At 36.0% G+C, this 17,391-nt stretch overlaps 1 protein-coding gene across 3 annotated transcripts; it reads right to left on the bottom strand.

Annotated features, from left to right (window-relative positions):
* Positions 1–6,066: 6,066 nt before the first annotated feature.
* On the bottom strand, positions 6,067–8,146 carry LOC103696424. Of its 3 annotated transcripts, none has more exons than XM_026800887.2 (3): positions 8,007–8,146; positions 7,761–7,917; positions 6,067–6,886 (listed from the first exon to the last, which is right to left on the bottom strand). In XM_026800887.2, exon 3 carries the CDS (start codon positions 6,839–6,841, stop codon positions 6,428–6,430), a length of 414 nt encoding a protein of 137 aa, XP_026656688.1. In that variant the 5' UTR covers positions 6,842–6,886; positions 7,761–7,917; positions 8,007–8,146; the 3' UTR covers positions 6,067–6,427. The 3 variants fall into 3 exon arrangements, with proteins under 3 accessions (XP_026656688.1, XP_008776263.1, XP_026656689.1); XM_008778041.4 differs by having other exon boundaries at positions 7,761–7,815; positions 8,007–8,132; XM_026800888.2 differs by lacking the exon at positions 7,761–7,917 and having other exon boundaries at positions 8,007–8,118.
* Positions 8,147–17,391: the final 9,245 nt, after the last annotated feature.

Genomic DNA, 17,391 nt, shown 5'->3' with positions numbered 1-17,391 from the left:
TACTTTGTGTTCAATATCTTTGATTAAAATTTGCCAGATCAATCCAACCCTAGGGCTATCTCGTCTTTCTAAGCTAACTTACCTTGATTTTAAGGCCAAATATAGCGTATGAGCCTAATTAGCTCCTAAATCCTATACTTGCACTCAAATAAAGCTTGGATGAAATATAGAAGTCATTGGATCCTAAAATATCCTCATCCAATGACCATAGCTCTTACCATAAATGCACTCCAAGAAGAGCTTTTCCTACTTATGGGGGTAGACTATGATAAAATCATGCTCATCTTAAACGAGCATCTAAATTCCCACCATGCTGGATGTAGTCTCAATAACCGTATCCAGATTGGACCCAAATTCTAAACCAAAACTGATTTTGCTCAAGCTAGGCCAGGTTGATGTCAAACCTTATAGGACCCAACCAATTTGCACCACACTGTACAAGCCACCCAACCTGTCAGGCAAGCAAACCAGTGGATATTCCCATAGAGAGTCTAAGGATCTGCAATCCAAGGGGAAAATGCACTAAAGTTTCTGGGGGCAGTTTGCTATCGGATGGCACTCAAAAACCACTAAGAAAACCTAAATATCCTTGTCACAAATTTGTCATTTAAAAAAATAGTTGACATACCTCAGAAAATCTGTCTGGAAATGCTAAGGCAGCATTTGGGACATGGTGGCTGATATCTGCGGGTTGAACAAAGAGTTAACAACATCCAGATTATCACCTAGATGGATGAGTTATTACTTACTTTTGCTCATTAATAGTGAGTCTGTCAAGAGCTCCATGGACAGTCAGAACTACCTATTAGATCACAAACATAAAAGAAACTTTTGCCCGATTTAATAAAGCTTCTACAGCATGGTACTGAAAATTGAAAAGCTAGGTTATATTTCAGTTTTCAGCTAAGTAGATACAGCAATCATATTAACTCTTTTTCCTAACAATATTATCAGAACTTACGCTTCAAAAATCTAAGCAATAAAACAGTTCCATGTTTCTCAAGCAGTGATGTAAAGAACAATATTATCCGAACTTACTCTTCAAATACCTTGAATATAGGCAAGGCGATTAAAACCAAGGAATAAAGATGGAGGGTTCCAAGAGAAGAACTGTGCAATAAAGATGTAGTGGCTGCAGTGGGCTTGTTCGCTCTCTCTTTCTTCTGCTCTTCCTGGATTCCTTCAAGCTGCAGATTTTTTTTTTTTTTAATTTATTGACTCAGTGATGACCATGGAAATAGTTTTTTTTTTTTTTTTGCAGAGTGAGATAGCCTGTTTCACAACATGGACATGGCATTGCCTAGCAACAAGAATCTCAGAGGAGCATGACCAGTGACATACAGGACAAACCAATATTTTAAAACAAATCAGTAGAAAAGTAATGTAACAAACGGATAAGTAGAATTTGTGGAAACCAACAAATTCATACTCCTCAATTCCCAGATCTAGGTTGCAATCAGTAAACCCAGAATTATTCACTAAGATAACTTGGTACCACATTATTTTGACCACACAATATCTCCTATATTTTGACCAAAAGTAAAATCTGAATACTTCATGAACATTTCCAACACACCCTTCAGGTAAACAACACTGACTTAATTTTGACCAACGATATCTCAAGAAACTGTATCAGATGCTTTCGCATGTCTAAAAATGCCATAAGTGGAGACTCACATCTCTAAATCTTTACATCAAATGAGTGTTCTACTTAACACTTCTGAATAGCCTTTTGGTCGATCATCTTTGGCATAAAGGCAAACCAAATAATGATCTTTTTATCATTTTCTTCTCAAAGTTTGTGTCATCGCCATGTCCCTTAGCTCGATATTGCAGTTCATAAAGCCTGCACTTCTGTGCACCACCTTTATACTGACAACTATTTTTCAGTATAATCTTTTCCTCAGACTTTTCTTAAAAATCTCACAACATATGCTGCCCAACCATATTAACTCAGCTATTTATGAATTTCTGAACAATAGCATACATTTCAAACCTTTATCAGCATCAATTATCTATATGGAGCAAAAAGTATACATGCATCATCCCCTCTTATGGTTACTGTAATACAGTTATCACTTGGCATAAGACTTTACCCATCTATTTCTTTGATTTTACCATCTATGGAAAGGATATGTGCCTTCTCTTCTGGTGCCTAATTTGATCTAAGCTATTTCAATATTTTCGTTCTAGCTATCTTTCTGGTCCAACTTAATATATGATTCTTTATGACATGAATAATTAATAACTTTCTGGTCTCCATCATAACTTTGGCATTATATCGTCCAAAATATTCTTCAGCAATTTTTTCTCTATTTGCCATTAGAGTCTACACTGTTTTTTTTTGCATGTTTCAAATTTCAATAACAACTTACTCGTAAGTATATTATATAGTTACTATTCAAAGATGATTTATGGTTTTATCTCCCTCTTTCTTTTTTGCTCTTACTATAAACTTTCGCAACTACTTCAGAATGTTTTATTAGTAGATCACAGAAATACTACCTTCAAAAGTTTTGCATGTCAATGATTCTTTTTTGCTAGGAGCATACAATGAAAACATAAAGCATTTGATCCAATCATGAAAAGTCAGTTAAACATTGTTTTACTTTTATATGTAAATTGCTACTACAAATTCAGAGGAATCGAAAAGCAAAGAAACAAAGCAGGCTTTGTATTGCTATCCTGAAACTTCTCCATAATTATTGCCCTAATTCATTCATTGGTTCCTATTTTGCCCCCTCAAATCCTGCTTTTCACACATATAACAGTCAAATACGTCCTCCGATACTCCAACTCAATAGCTATAAACCAGTCTAATTTGCATCATTTTTTTCTTTCATTCTTCTTCAGCAATATCCCACCTCCATTTCTAGCACTAATCTTCATTCATACATAAGCTTGTAACAGTTGCTGGCCTCCTTAGAATATATCCAGTCCTTTTGGTATACTTTGTATATGTTAGGTTTTCTTGTCCTTGCATCGAATCGGTTAAAACCATTGCTTGAACAAATCCTCACTAATTGACACATCTTCCTTGCCCTTCCCTCAGTCCAACTACTGAAAGGGACTTTGTCTATTATCGCATTTAATATTAAAGAAAAATAAAAAGGAAAATACATGCAATGATTCCTATGCAATGCTGGTTTAAGTCTGGGTTCATCAGGAGTGAAGATCTGGATCTAGATATGTCTTCTAAGTTATATTTTAATCATACGTAAATTTTCAGCAATCATCCATCCCTCAACAGCAAACTCAGATGTATACCTGCATAGTAAGGCACAGAGTGATTTATGTGACATCAAAAGATATGTCATACAAGGCAACACAAAAGCATCTTAACAAGTCCAGGTTACAAAGTAATATTTTTAATCAATAAATGAAGTCTATATCACATAGAAACTCAACATGGAAGAGCATATTGAAAGCTAAGTTTATTGAACATGTCAATACTGCGGTGCATAGTTAGATGCATTCCCCTGCTACATTTATGGTAGATTAATACATTGTTAGAATTTAATGGCTGCTTAGTGGCTCCGAATGAGAATGACAAAAGAGAATCCCCTTCACAGATTGTATGTTCAGTGCTTCTTGAAGTTTTCATGACCATAGAGTTTGGTAGGTTAGAATGTAAGTAGATAAATGCAGAGAAAGGAAGGAATTAATTTGGAAATCACATAATAGTGAAGTGTGAACAATAATAGGCCTTTGGAAATCCATATTGTTTCCAAGAAGAAGGTAGGTTGTCTTTCAACTTAATCAGGCATTAGTCATTTTCTTTCACTTGTACAGAAAAAACATTTCACTAGATTGGTTCCGAAAAGTTATGTTTCTTCAAGTGACTAGGTTAAACAAACAAGTACAAGAAGCAAACCAAGCCTCCAAACCTGTAAGGAGAAATGAACAATATCACAGAGAGAAAAGCAAGAGAACTGGGACACAAATCACTCTGAACCAAGGGTTGAAATTTCCTGTGTCAGTTGCTTGATTGGCACTTGCATGGTTTATATGGGGCCAGTGCTTGGCATGCGCTGCATATCAGCAAGTACTAGCATACAGCCAGCATAATGTCAATGCTGTGTGTTGATATGGCACAGGCACCGTATGTATTGTAGATTTAATAAAGTTTACAAACCTTTAGCATAAAAGGAGGTATGAACATGTCACTTTTTACGCATAAGTGACAAACAAGGAAAGAAAAAGTGTGTGACAAATTAAGTTAGAAAGAATATTGTACTTAGGAACCAAGATAATATTCATGCTCATAGATTAAGAATTGCCAGTTTATGAGCTGATAATAAAAGTTCAGATAATAAATATAGCAATCACAAGACTCAATTAATGACAACAAACTCAAAGAATGTAACCCAAATTTCAATAATCATGTGTCAAGCTTTAGATGCAGTAATCTATTGCGAGAGATTAGGAAAAGAATGTAGGGTTTCCTTAACTCCAAAAATTATAAAGGCTTGCATGGGGAATGCTTTTGACTGAATTCTGAAGGTTTGTTATACACCATGAAAGAGTGCTAACTCTAGGCTAGTTGTCAATACTTTCTCAAACACTAGCTTACTAAGCTTACTAAAAGGTAGATTGTCTTTGATAGCATTCTTGAAATTCATTTCCCTATGATATTGGATTATCAAAATAGATGGCTACAATGATGAGATTGGGTCACCTATGTTACTTTGAATGAAGCTACCATCAAACTTCATTAAGCATTAGCCGTGAAGTGCAAGTACTTTTTCTTTTTCCTGATAAACAGAGCAAAACTATCTCAGAGATCTTTAACTCCAAAACCTAGAGATTTTAATTTCATAATATTATCTAGTATTTGACTTTATTTGAAGAAAAATGCTAGTTTCTGTGTGAGCAGATTCCTTTGCTTTATAAAAATGGCGATAAACAAAAAAAGACATTGTTATCATGTTTAGAAGGATCCCATCACTTCAAACCCAAACCAAGGGGGATGCATGAGATGGCACCTACTACTTATAAATCCATTTCATTTTGCACTATAAGCAAAACGACATTGTACTAACTGTTTATAGATAATGTAATAGTTCTAATATAAATGTCTTGCTTATTACTTACAAGGAGATCCACGTGACACATACTGACATGCAAGTAGTTTAGGCCTAAGTTATAATATTAATATTCTTACCACTACAACTGAAAGTAGTGACTAGGTTCTAACAGGAATTCAAAGAAAAAAAGAAATAGGGTATGGGACATTACAGCTGTGGCTCCATTCTGATCTGATGAACTCAAAATAAGTAGAACTTATCTACAAAATATAAATAGAGCAAGATAAGCAGAGTAGGTGATTGCTCACTTCTCATAAATGTCAAAGAAAACTAAAACGAATACAATGAAAGCAAAAGAGAAGCTTAGAGAAAAAGATTGCAGAAGGAAGTTAGATATTGGCATGTATTAAAATTTCAGTGACTTGCAACATAGACAAACTAGGTGCAAGCTTAATTGGATCATAAAACAATACAAACAATAAGCACTAATATATGCTACAGATGATTTCAAATTCCATATAGAATTGTGAGTTTTGTCTTCAAGTGGACTCTGTGAAAAAGAATCACCTCAAAACCTTAAAAAGAAGGGAATCAGTGCCTTTGAATATTCTTTCAAGTTACCACATTGTACAAAAATTGATACAACAGAGAGGACCAAAAGAATACAGCAGGCAACCATCTCTAACGCACTTTTAATTCCCATCACCACAAATAGAGGACAACAGAAAATAGCAAAATAAACCTGCTGACAGGAAGTCAAAATTGCTGCACTATAAAGAAAGCAAAATAGCTGCAGTTAAAGACAAGCAGCAACAGCGACAATGGTACCAAAAAAATAATAATAATAAAGATAAGCCAGTGCTATCAAAAAAAACGAGCAGAAACAGCATTATATCTAGAAAACTGAGAATATATATATATATATATATATATATATATATATATATATATATATATATATATATATACCCAAAGACCTCAAATTAAAGAACCACAAAGCACTGGTATGCAGTCTACTGCAGAAGAGGAAAGAGTCTTGAATGAACTACGTTGCTACAATTCGTTAGACAAAAAAGTAGGTATTTAGGACATCAAATAGTAACAGCAAAAGAGATAAAACAAGCTAAAGCAAACTTTATGCTTATAATTCTGCAGCCTACAGAAACTCCATTTAAGCTAAAGCAAATACCTTATAGCAGCTTTATGGTGTCAGGGAAAATTATAAAACAGCATAATCAGACCACCACCACCCAGTTAAGTTCATTCATGGACAAAACGAGATAAAAAGCAAAATAGGAATGAACACCGAAAAGAAAAGGTAGGCCACTAAGGACTTTGAGCTGCGTGATATAGCTAGCAACAGGATGATGGAAAACCCAAAAGAGATACTGTTGCAAATCTCACTTGGACTCAACTCCTGCTTCAGCAGCCCGCCGAGGTTTGCTCTTTCGCCGGCTTCCATTTTGCCGAAAGCCGTTAGACCTAGTTGACTCCTCATTGATGGATCTCACCCCAGTACCATTTTCCTCCAGGACTGATTCAGAATTTTCTTTCACTTGTGAATACCTCTTCCTCTTCTTCCCATTCTCAACTGTCGAGCCTTTTATATCTTTGCTCAAGGCAAAAGGTTTCGCATCATCTCCTTCTTCTTCCTCAATCTTTGCAGTATCCTCTTCGTCAATGTCTTCTTTTAAAGGCTTTTGTGGCCTTCCCCTCCTCTTATATGCAGGAAGAACCTCTTCACCACCACTCCCTGGATCTTCATGACTTGTTACTACTGTTAACTTCCTCCCCTTCCCTCTGCCTCTACCCATTAATCCAAAATTTAATAATAGAGAAAACTCAAACAATCATAGAAGCTGCAATAGACACACAAAAAATAAAACATCAATTGACTTAAATTACCAAATATTCATAACCAACAGCCGATCTACAAGTATAATTAAGCAAAAGCCGGATCCAATCTCTAACAAGATTTGAAAACTAATAAAAGATGCAAGAGAGAAACCGATAACATATTTTAGATTTCAAAAAGAAAAAGAATTCACATAAAACTGGTAAGTTCCAGATAATCCTAGAAACAGACTATGATTAAGCATCCAGATTTCCATTTCAAAAAAAAAATGTCAAATGCGATGTTTCTGAAGATACCACATGGCAGTAGATAATCCCAAAGAAACAGATACTTCACTTATTTTCCAAATATTGATCCCAGGAAACTACAGAGAAGGAACAAAAATTTCTTTTTGCCATTAGCATCACTATAACCAAAACTGAAGAATTTACAAAAGGGCACCCTTGGAAGATCAAAGAAATCCTTCCCTTGAATCGAAAGAAAGAAAAAAAACCCGTGCCAACCTAGATCCTAGAGTAGAGAGAAGAAAGATAAGATCCAAGAACTCACAACGAAACCCAAAATCCTCAATCTCTGATCAAAAAGTTCAATCTTTGAAGAAACTCATCAGGAGTAAGCAACAAAAATTGCAAGCAAAGATTGCTTGTTGGAAGTGCCCATGCTTAAATCGTTTCCCCAAAGATAAAACAAAAAAAAAAAGCCAGCCTCAACTCAATCCAAAGCATGATCAAAAGCGTGAAGAACCCCAAGCCTCCCCAGAAAAAACCAAATACAGGAAAAAAAGATCCAATCTTTATCATATGAACGCCAAAAAGAAGAACAAAAAGATAACCCTGAATATCAAAAACAAGGTGTGAGAACCAAATGCTGTTACTGACCTCAAATGAAACTACTCTCTCCTTCAGCGGCCCCTGGTATCTCATTCCTCCAAATCTAATATATTTGAGAGAAGACAAAGAAAGAAAGCATTAAAAAAATGGATTTTTTAAGACTCTGGCAGCAGAAAGAGGGGGATTCGATGGCTAAAAGACTAATCTGCGGACAACCCAAACAAAACCCAGATCAGAGACTTAAAGCGAAGGGTATAAATTTCAATAAAGAAGGAAGGATTCAGTAGTATAAACCTCCGGCATCTGGCGTCCAATGGGCTATCGGAGCTGAGAAATGAGCAAATGAAGCAGAAGCAGCGGAAGAAGAACGAAAAAGGAGGACCGGAGAGGAGATATTTCTCCGGGTTGTTAGCCTAAACCGATGAATATTAAATTACAAGTTTAGATAATTAATTAACTATCAAATTTCCTCCTCTTAAAGATAAAACGGAAGGCAGTGATTGCTACGTCAAAATTCGTGTTCCCCCGTGTGCCACAGATTGGTGGTAGAGATCTGACAAAACTGTTGGCGGGGTTCACCCTTTGGAGAAGGCTGATGAGGGTAAAACGGTCATTGTGATATTATAATTTTTCACTAAAACCCACTTTGGGTTTGTATTTAGGATTTGGGTCTACTTGGGGGACCATTCCCTATATTGCGGCAGATTTACCGAAACTTCGACCGATTTTTTTTTTTTATACCAAATTAGTATTTTCGAACATTTAAGATAATTTAAAGAATTCAAAACGACAAAATTACTTTTGCACTCCTGCTTTATAATTCGTGATCCATCGTCTTCGCGGATGTTCCGTTTTCACCCGCATATGAATTTATATGCTCGCAAGTGTCCGCACCTGAGTAAATTCGAATCCGAGGTTGGACGTCCGCTCCAGTAACGGAAAGTTGATTTGGGCCATCCACAAAATAGGGTAGTCCATCGTATCCGTCCGTTATGGTTATGTCGTCGGATATACTTCGTAACTCTCTGGGCCAAGTGATTAAAATTGTAGCCGTCCATTGTATGGACTCCGGGTCCAGTGATCCGCTTTTGGTGGGCTCGGTAACGAGGAAATACTGTAGTTTGACTTCGAGGACTGGAGGGCGAACCCTGAAAAAAAATAAAAGTAGTACAGGAAGAGCACGAGTACAGGTTTCGTCAGAGGCCCAGTCGGTAAAGATTCGACCGAGCTTTCTGAGTGTTAGTGGAGGCCCATCATCTTAGTCGTTCAATTGGGAGTCCATAGATCAGACGATAGGTCTGGTACAATGGAGCAATAAAAAATAATATAAAATAATATTATTATGTATTTTTTTATAAAAGCTTTACTTTTCAAAGCTCTACTGTCAACCGCCCTGCCAAAGGGGATCTAACTACACAACGTAAATGGGGATTCAAGTAGGCTGGGGAGTCAACAAAGTATAAGGCTTGAATAAGCTTTGTGCCAGCTAAATAATTTTTAAAAAATAGATATAAAGGGAGAATAGTTACGAAAGTCAAATTTGCTTTCCATGAGTATTACTTTTGTGTAAAAGAACTACCGTAGGCTATTTATGGTATAAAGCTATTATTTTTGTCTAGCTTTTATCTTTCAAGGATAAAAAACTAAAAAAATTTCATAGCATTCATAACTTTTACCATTCCCTTTTTTTTTCTTATTCTTGAATAAACCTTGTCCAAAATGAATGTACTTAACACAAGGATAATAGATTCATTTTAAAATTTCAAAATGAAATTATTCAAAATTCCTCATCTTTTACATGATGCTTCCCTCAATCAATTTTTTTTAAATTTATTTTCAAAGTCAAATAATCTATGATCTATTATATTGTGGACAAAGTTTGCAATCTATCCACGTATGCTTCTAAAAAAGCCAAAAATATAATGCTAATTTTTATGGCCACGTTGTTATTTATTTTTCTTTTCACTATTATTTTTTTTTCCTTCCTCGTGCATATGTGTAATATGAAAAAGTAAATAAATATCTAAACCATCTCACTTCCTTTCTTTTTCCTTGTAAATCTATTTCCAATCTTTAAGTATTTGATGATTTCTTAAATTTTTGGCCATCTTTACAATTATTTTGAACTTCAAGGGCCTGCTTGGGAATGACTCGCCGGTTCCGAAAGCATTGGCTTGGGAGAGGGAGGGAGGGAGGGAGAGAGAGAGAGGTGGTGAGAGCAAAGTGGAGATCGTCGGGTTGGAGGACCAAACTTTGCAGGATTAAAAAAAATGATCTCTCCATATCTTTCTTTTATTCCAATGGAGATTGGAGCCCTTGATCCCTTCCCCACTCCCTTTATACTCACGCTGCCTTCTTTCCCCTTCGAGTATGGGCGCGCACAGATCAGGTCGGACTGGTTTAAAGATAAATACGAAACTAAATCCATTTAAATTAACTCTCTAAAACCGAAATCAAAATTAAATTGTCTATCTACAAAAACTGTTTGAAACTGACCTGAGAAATTCAGTTTATCATATTGACGTACAATAGGTTGGGCTAATAGATTAGGCTAAGTTTGAATATAAAAAAAAATCATACCATATAGAATTGATGTTCAATGGAAGGAGCTAAATGAGTTGGTCTAGATTTATATAAATTATATATATATATATATATATATATATATATATATAACAAAAATATAAAGAATATATATAGAGAGACATGCATATTTATTGGTCAAGTCGGGCTGGATAAGATCGGATCGGATTAAATATATATTTATATACATATACATATGAAACGAGTCGGATTGATTTGAGCCAATTTTTTGAAAACTCAAATGGAAACTTAACTGAATTTGTTTGGATCAAATCTTTCTCAAATTGATAAAAATCAAATTAAAATAAAAATAATATAAACTGAATCAATAAGAACGATTCGAATTGGGTTCACAATTTGATCGGTTTTTTATGCATCTCTACCTTCCAGCACAATCTTTCCGTGCTAGATCGGGCATTTTTTTTTCTTTCCCAAACGAGACATTGGTCTCTGTGTGGCTGATTGTCCCAAACACCAGACTTTGTTGCTGCGGCTAAGATTGCCCATCAGTCGCATGTCCAAGATCAGTGATAGTCTCAACCTTCCATGTGGAGCAATAACAGGCACGACATGGAGTTGGAAGGTTGATGGTAGGTTTTGACACTGCCATAAGATTCAAATTTATAAGGTGACGCCGGTACTCCTCTCATGTGAAAATTGCACATAAAGCACCATGGTTGCACCCACAGAATGCATGACTGCGGTACCAACAGCAGAGAGATGGCACGGATTTGGACTAATGCGCCTTCTGTTTTGTTCTGGCTGCCAGGACTCAGCCAGAAAACCATGGTCAGAAAAAAAAAAATATATTTAGTTAGAGTTTCCAAAAAAAAAAAAAAAACTTTTTTTGAATACAGAATTTTTTATATTTGATGAAAAAAATCTATGTGGGATATAGAAAAATCCAAGTTCTACCGGTTGAAAATTAGAATATTTATTTTTTCAAATATATCCTTAATTTTTTAAATAGACTTACAAAATTGCTAAAATAATTTTTTTATTAAGAATATAATAGATATTTTATAAAACTTTTACGGAAAAATAGATTTTCAACTAAATATTAGCTATTTTTGAATACATCATTTTTTTTCCATGGCAACAAAATATGCCAAAACTACTTTTTCTAACATTATATATCTAAATATCAGCTTTACATATATATATATATATATATATATATATAACCAAAGTCTCGGTTACCTAAACAAGCAAAAGAAACCTAAATGTTTTCAATTATGGCGTGGACATGGGCTGTACCCTCTGCGGCAGACGAGATTGGTTAACCCCCTTTTGAAAGGAGCCTTTTATAGCTCCGTCATCCTTCACGAACCCTAGGGAGAAATAAAAACGGAGAAAAGAAAAAGAAGAAGAAGTCATTTTTAACTTGCAAACTCTTCTTACAAGATAAGCCATCTCCAAATGAAAAAAATGAGCTGTGTAACAGGGCCTCATAATATCAACTTTTTTTTTTTAAGCATTCAATTTAAGATTAACTAGAGGCAGAAACGAACATCTTCTATTCGCTGAAATAAAGTTTTTTTTTTCTGTAGGGACCTTATGCAGTAAACCCCCTACGGACGGTCCTCCGCCGGCCAACACAGAAGCCAGGATAGGAGAACCCAACCCACAGGACCACATCACTTTCCTACCTAGTTATATGTGTTAGGTGATTACTGGGCCAGACAGCTATCATGGCTTTGCTATTTGGATTACACCAAAGCATAGCAAATGCATGTGGAGCAAGATTCCTAGACAGATTATAGGCATCCTTCAATGTACCTACATTCGGAGCTTGATTGGATGCTATCTCGGACAGCTTATCCATACGATAGCTATTTCAGATTAGGAGGGGATCAAAAAGTAAATAGGCCAAACAAAAAAAAATATATGAAGAATTGGATCGGTGCATATTCCAAGATGTTTAGGGCATGAAAAATGACCTTTTCGGATATATTTTGGAACACTTAGATTAGAGCGATTAATTGTAACATATATGAAAGGAAATATGGAAGAAAAATAATTCTCATTTAAATTTTTTTAATGCAATTAGATGAATATACCTAAAGGGAGCAAGTATAGAGGTGATGGTACCCTTATATCATATCAAGCTAGATTTAAACCAAGTTAGGTTTATTTTGGGGGGTGTAGGTATTATTTTCAACGAGAGCTTTAGGGCCGAAATGGGGTGCAGCTGGATCGAGTATGCGACCCATCGCTCCTTGACTTCCAACAGCTTAGCAAGACCATCATATTGACTTCGGTAATTGGAAAGCCGGAAATCCAGGATCCAGCTTGCCACTTTCGTGTTCAACTTCAGCTTCTTTGGACCTAGTATCATATGAAAAATAATAGATTACTATTATATCGATCAACTTGCCCCTGTGTATAACATATCGAACAAATAAAAGTTATCTGGCATGCAAATAAAAGTTATGGTGGAGCATATTAGCACTCCATTTCTTGGTGGAAGAAAGATTGACAGCCATGAATTCATTAAAAGAATGAATCAGCAATACAATGATGACCCGAGCTCATCAATGAGGAGGGACAACAGTCAAATGAAAGGAACCAAGTTATCTGATAAACCCAAGACTAAATCTGACTGAATTCTAAATGCTGGAATGGAGGATTAATTAGGATACATGCAATGGCTGAAACCATTTTCTCTTGGCTTTGTGTTGTATAAAGCAGATGGAGCACGCCAATAGGTGCAGCTATTCAGGTTTGCAGTTTTGGAGAATAATATTTACTTCAGATTTGTTTTACTTGACCCGAGAGATTTATATGCAAATAATTATAGAATTGCGGAGATTAATATGAAAATGTAAAACTCATAAAGATTAAATATGAAAGATTGTGGGACTAATATGTAAAAACCCTATATAAACAAACAACCTTCTGCTTATTAATATAGCTGTAAAGCAAAACATATTTTGTATGTTAGATTTGGATATAATATGTTTTTCATCACTAGGTTGTCGTTTACTCACTGATTATTTTCAATACCATTTCATTCTAGATTTAGATATCATGCATCACATTGTCAATTATTAACTAATATATTGTTGTTTGCTTGCCTCATATATTTTCAATACTATCATGCAGCAAATAACTAAAGGTTTAAACTTGATGTTAATTGGTTGTCTTTCTTAATGAAAACATGGGCGGCATATACATTGGACGATTTGACCAGCAACCAACGTTGCCTATAAAGCATAAGCACTCTTACTGCATTGATCATTGAGAGCAGCCAGCTAGCATCTTTTCATCAGAAGGTGGGCCTACATGTTAGTAGAAGGTCGAAATTTTCGTGACTTTTCGATGTGCTATTTGAAGGTTTTTGGACAAGAATCATACACCTAATGATCGAAAAGAAGCTGACCAAATTTTATTTGCATATGATTATCAAATAATTTCAACACATTATTTTATATTATTATTATTATTATTATTATTATTATTACTACTACTACTACTACTACTACTATTATTATTACTATTACTGCAACCGTTGTTGTTATAGACATGCTATATATGCTCTTTTTATTATTATTATTTTTACCTCCATAAGCAAAATGCATAGTTGATTTTTTGTATTTGGTAAAATGACATTTCATATCACTCTAATATGAGTACATCCTGTTAAATTAGAAGAAAGCAAAAAGTCAAGGAGAGGGGGAATGTATGCTACAGATGTCCACAAAAACTCTCTAAAATGCCGGGCGATGAAAGAGGCGACCCAGTATGTTGCACTGTTCGCCTTTCTGAGCACATTACTGCCTGAAAAGCACTCAGCTCCTAGACCAGCCTCCGGGACTCACGGATGAGAAGATGACTATCACCATACCTATTAACTCTTCGAATCTAGTCGATCACCATGGAGGAATCTCCTTCGAGGTAAACACGCTCAGCACGCAATACACATCTCGTATAGAAGATGCCCTCCCAAGCTGCTCGAAGCTCTGCTCTAACTACCGTGAGCCCAGGCGTGCGACGCCCTCCAGCTGCTATCAGTCTACCAAGAATATCACGAATCACAAAGCCAACACCTCCAAGCAACCCGTCCGCCGACATACTACCATCGAAATTTACTTTGAGATGATCAAAGGGTGGGGGTACCCAAAAAACAAGAGCAAACTTGGGCGTTGTGACAGCGGAAGTGGAACCCCAGATGTCCCTGGTCGTTCCGGAAGAGAATCTCGTAGCAACAATGGAGACCTCCCCCCACTACCGAAAAACAAGCGTATAGTGACAGAAAACTAGTGACGACCCGTTATCAGTCACTAGTTGTGACGGATTAGTGATAGACAGAAATTTGGTCACCGTGGTGTGAACTTAGTGACAGATTAGTAACAGATTGGTCACAGAATACACGGATAGGATGGGCGCCAAAACTTAGTGACCACCGTAGTGATGGGATATCTGTCACAAAACTAGTAATCGAAATTGCAACTAGATAGTGACAAATTCAGCCATCACAAGAATCGTAACTCAAGTATTTATAAATTTTTAAAAGATTATTTTTGGTAGTGACAGGTTATTGACAGAAATTTCCATCACCAAATTTAATTTTTAATTACAAAAATATTAAAAATATTATTTTTGAGTAATTATAAATTAAAAAAAAAAAGAGAAAAAGAGAAAAATCCAAAATGAAACTAAGTGTGTCCGTCGTCCCGCCCAAATCCCTTCAATAGCCCAAATCCCAATCGCTTTCTAGAAAACTCAAATCCCTTCTTCTCATTCCCAAATCCCATGGTGCCGACCACAAACGATGACCATTTGCACCCCTAGTAATTAATGGCAGTAAACTGTTTGGAATGCTCCGCCTAAGGCTGAAAACAGATCAAATTTTATCCAACCGTATCCATTTTCGTATTTGATTTGGGTTGGATTCGGATACTATTTTCTTCATCCGATCAGATCCAGATATGAATCCGGATAGTTAGTTCAAAAAAAATATTCTGGATACGGATACGGATACAGATACGAATAAATCTATTTTTTCAGATTCGGATTTGGATATCTGATTAATTAATTGATCAAATCGGGTCCTCTAGGATTTAGAACCCAGATGATGGGTCCATCAATAATCGTATCTATGAGTCCATGACCCATCGTCTTCGGCTCTTCTCTTACCTCCTCGAGTTCATCCATATCTTCGTCCCTCTTTCCTCCCCGAGTTCGTCCATTTCGGCCTTGGAGGCGGTATTTGTGAGGTGGTCGATGGCTTTCGAAACCCATCTACTTCCAAATCTAGGTATGAGATTATGAAATCTTTGGTTTATTCTTCAAATACTTAGGCCTCTTCTCTATTTTCTTGAAAAACGTCAGTCGAATTCATCCTATGAATGTTTGTGCTTGGGGCCACCGAGCCTCCAAGGAGAATTTGGTAAATAACTTAAATTGGGCTTGACATGGGATAGATGAACAAACTTATTTCCAACATTAGCTGCAAAGGAGAGAATTGAGAAATGGCACATGAAGCAAAAGGAGAAAACTAGTGTTTGATTAGGATGAGTTTGTCTTTGGGGCATATATTTTCATTTTATTGATGCAAAATTCATCACTTTTGATAATTATACGCCATTGCAATCTGGAATAGCCTATTCATAGCTGTTAATTTTTATTTGATTTGAGCCATTTCTTGGTAAACTACTGGTGAAAATCTATCACTAGTATAGAAATTAAAAAGGCACCTAGTATAGGATGCATGCTGATTTCGTGGTGTTAAAAGATATGTTGACCGCCATACTCTAAAGTAGTGTTGGGCATTGCACCGATCGTGATTTCTTCAAACCTATTGGAGCCATCTATGCATCGAGGGCTGGAACGGGTTTGCTAGGTTGTTGTAGCATGGTCTGCAAATACCTTCACCCACCCACACACACACACACACCTTCTCTTGTAGAGTCTATTATTCACTAAAAAAGAAAGAAAAAAATTCATTAAAGCTAATGTAGTAGCATTTGTATTTCCAAAGTTGTTTTTTAGAACTTTATCATTAATTTATAAAAACTATTAAATATGCTTCCACTTTGGAAGATATAGTCATCATTTGTTTCTATCTTGAATATCACATATAGAGCACAAAAAATAAGGTTTGGGTTGTATCTTTCGTGTGGAAGAATGATTGATCTTCTTTGGTGTAAAAGAATGATTGATTTTTTTTTCATGACAAAACCATTGGATTAATTGCACCTTGCATAGATCTTGAAGCATTGCAAACCTTTTCATTCATCTGCTTGTATAAATCTTGAAGTGGGCATTTCATGATCCAAAGATGGATTCGCACGAGGGAAGGTGAATCGTTCTTTCTTGTGATAGATGCAACCCCTATAAAATAAATGCAATGAGTGCATTTCTTGTTAATTTCTGATTCAAGCTAACAAGCCCAACGGTATCTCCCACTATGCATCTATTAGAATCCATGGATTTAATGGTAAAGTAGGAGTTGAATTAGGTGACAACTGAAAATGGAGATAATAGCCGATTTCTTTCTCAGTTCTCAACCTGTGGCATATATGCTCAATTAGGAATTGGAATAAATATCTCCAATTGAGTTAGGTGTTTATTTAGGGAAAAATTCTTTTTACATGTTGTCTAGCTTTTTTTTTTTTTTTGCTTTTTTCCTTGTAGATAAGACTGTTGATAATTTTTGAACTCCTGACTTGGATGAAGACACTACAAAAGAAAGTAGATGTCCCGGCGCTTTCTTGGGTCTTTACCGACGCTTATAAGCGTCGGTAAATCTCCTGGCCACGCTCCCCAAAGCGTGGGTAACACGTCGGGCAGGTGGGCGTGGGCTCGGTTTAGGCCGACGCGTCAAGAAAGCGTCGTCGACCTATACCGACGCTTTTATGCGTCGTTCCTCGCGGATGCAACCGACGCTTAAAAGCGTCGGCAAACTTGGACCGACATTGGGACTAGGCCGACGCGATAAAGCGTCGTTAAAGGCGTGCCATTTTACGTGCCAATTGCCTTTTCCGATGCTTAAAAGCGTCGGCAATAAATTTTTTTGAAAATTTTTTTTTCATAAAAGTAATTTTTAATACTCTGTGTACATTAAATTCTAACAAAACAAATACACTGAGTC

The sequence above is a fragment of the Phoenix dactylifera genome, unplaced genomic scaffold, assembly GCF_009389715.1.
Source record: "Phoenix dactylifera cultivar Barhee BC4 unplaced genomic scaffold, palm_55x_up_171113_PBpolish2nd_filt_p 000064F, whole genome shotgun sequence".
NCBI classification, from domain to species: Eukaryota; Viridiplantae; Streptophyta; class Magnoliopsida; order Arecales; family Arecaceae; genus Phoenix; species Phoenix dactylifera.
This window is presented reverse-complemented; position numbering and strand designations above follow the sequence as displayed.

Excerpts from the sequence above, each read along its gene's own strand:
- LOC103696424 (XM_026800887.2), bottom strand. The coding sequence starts at position 6,841 with ATGGGTAGAGGCAGAGGGAAGGGGAGGAAGTTAACAGTAGTAACAAGT.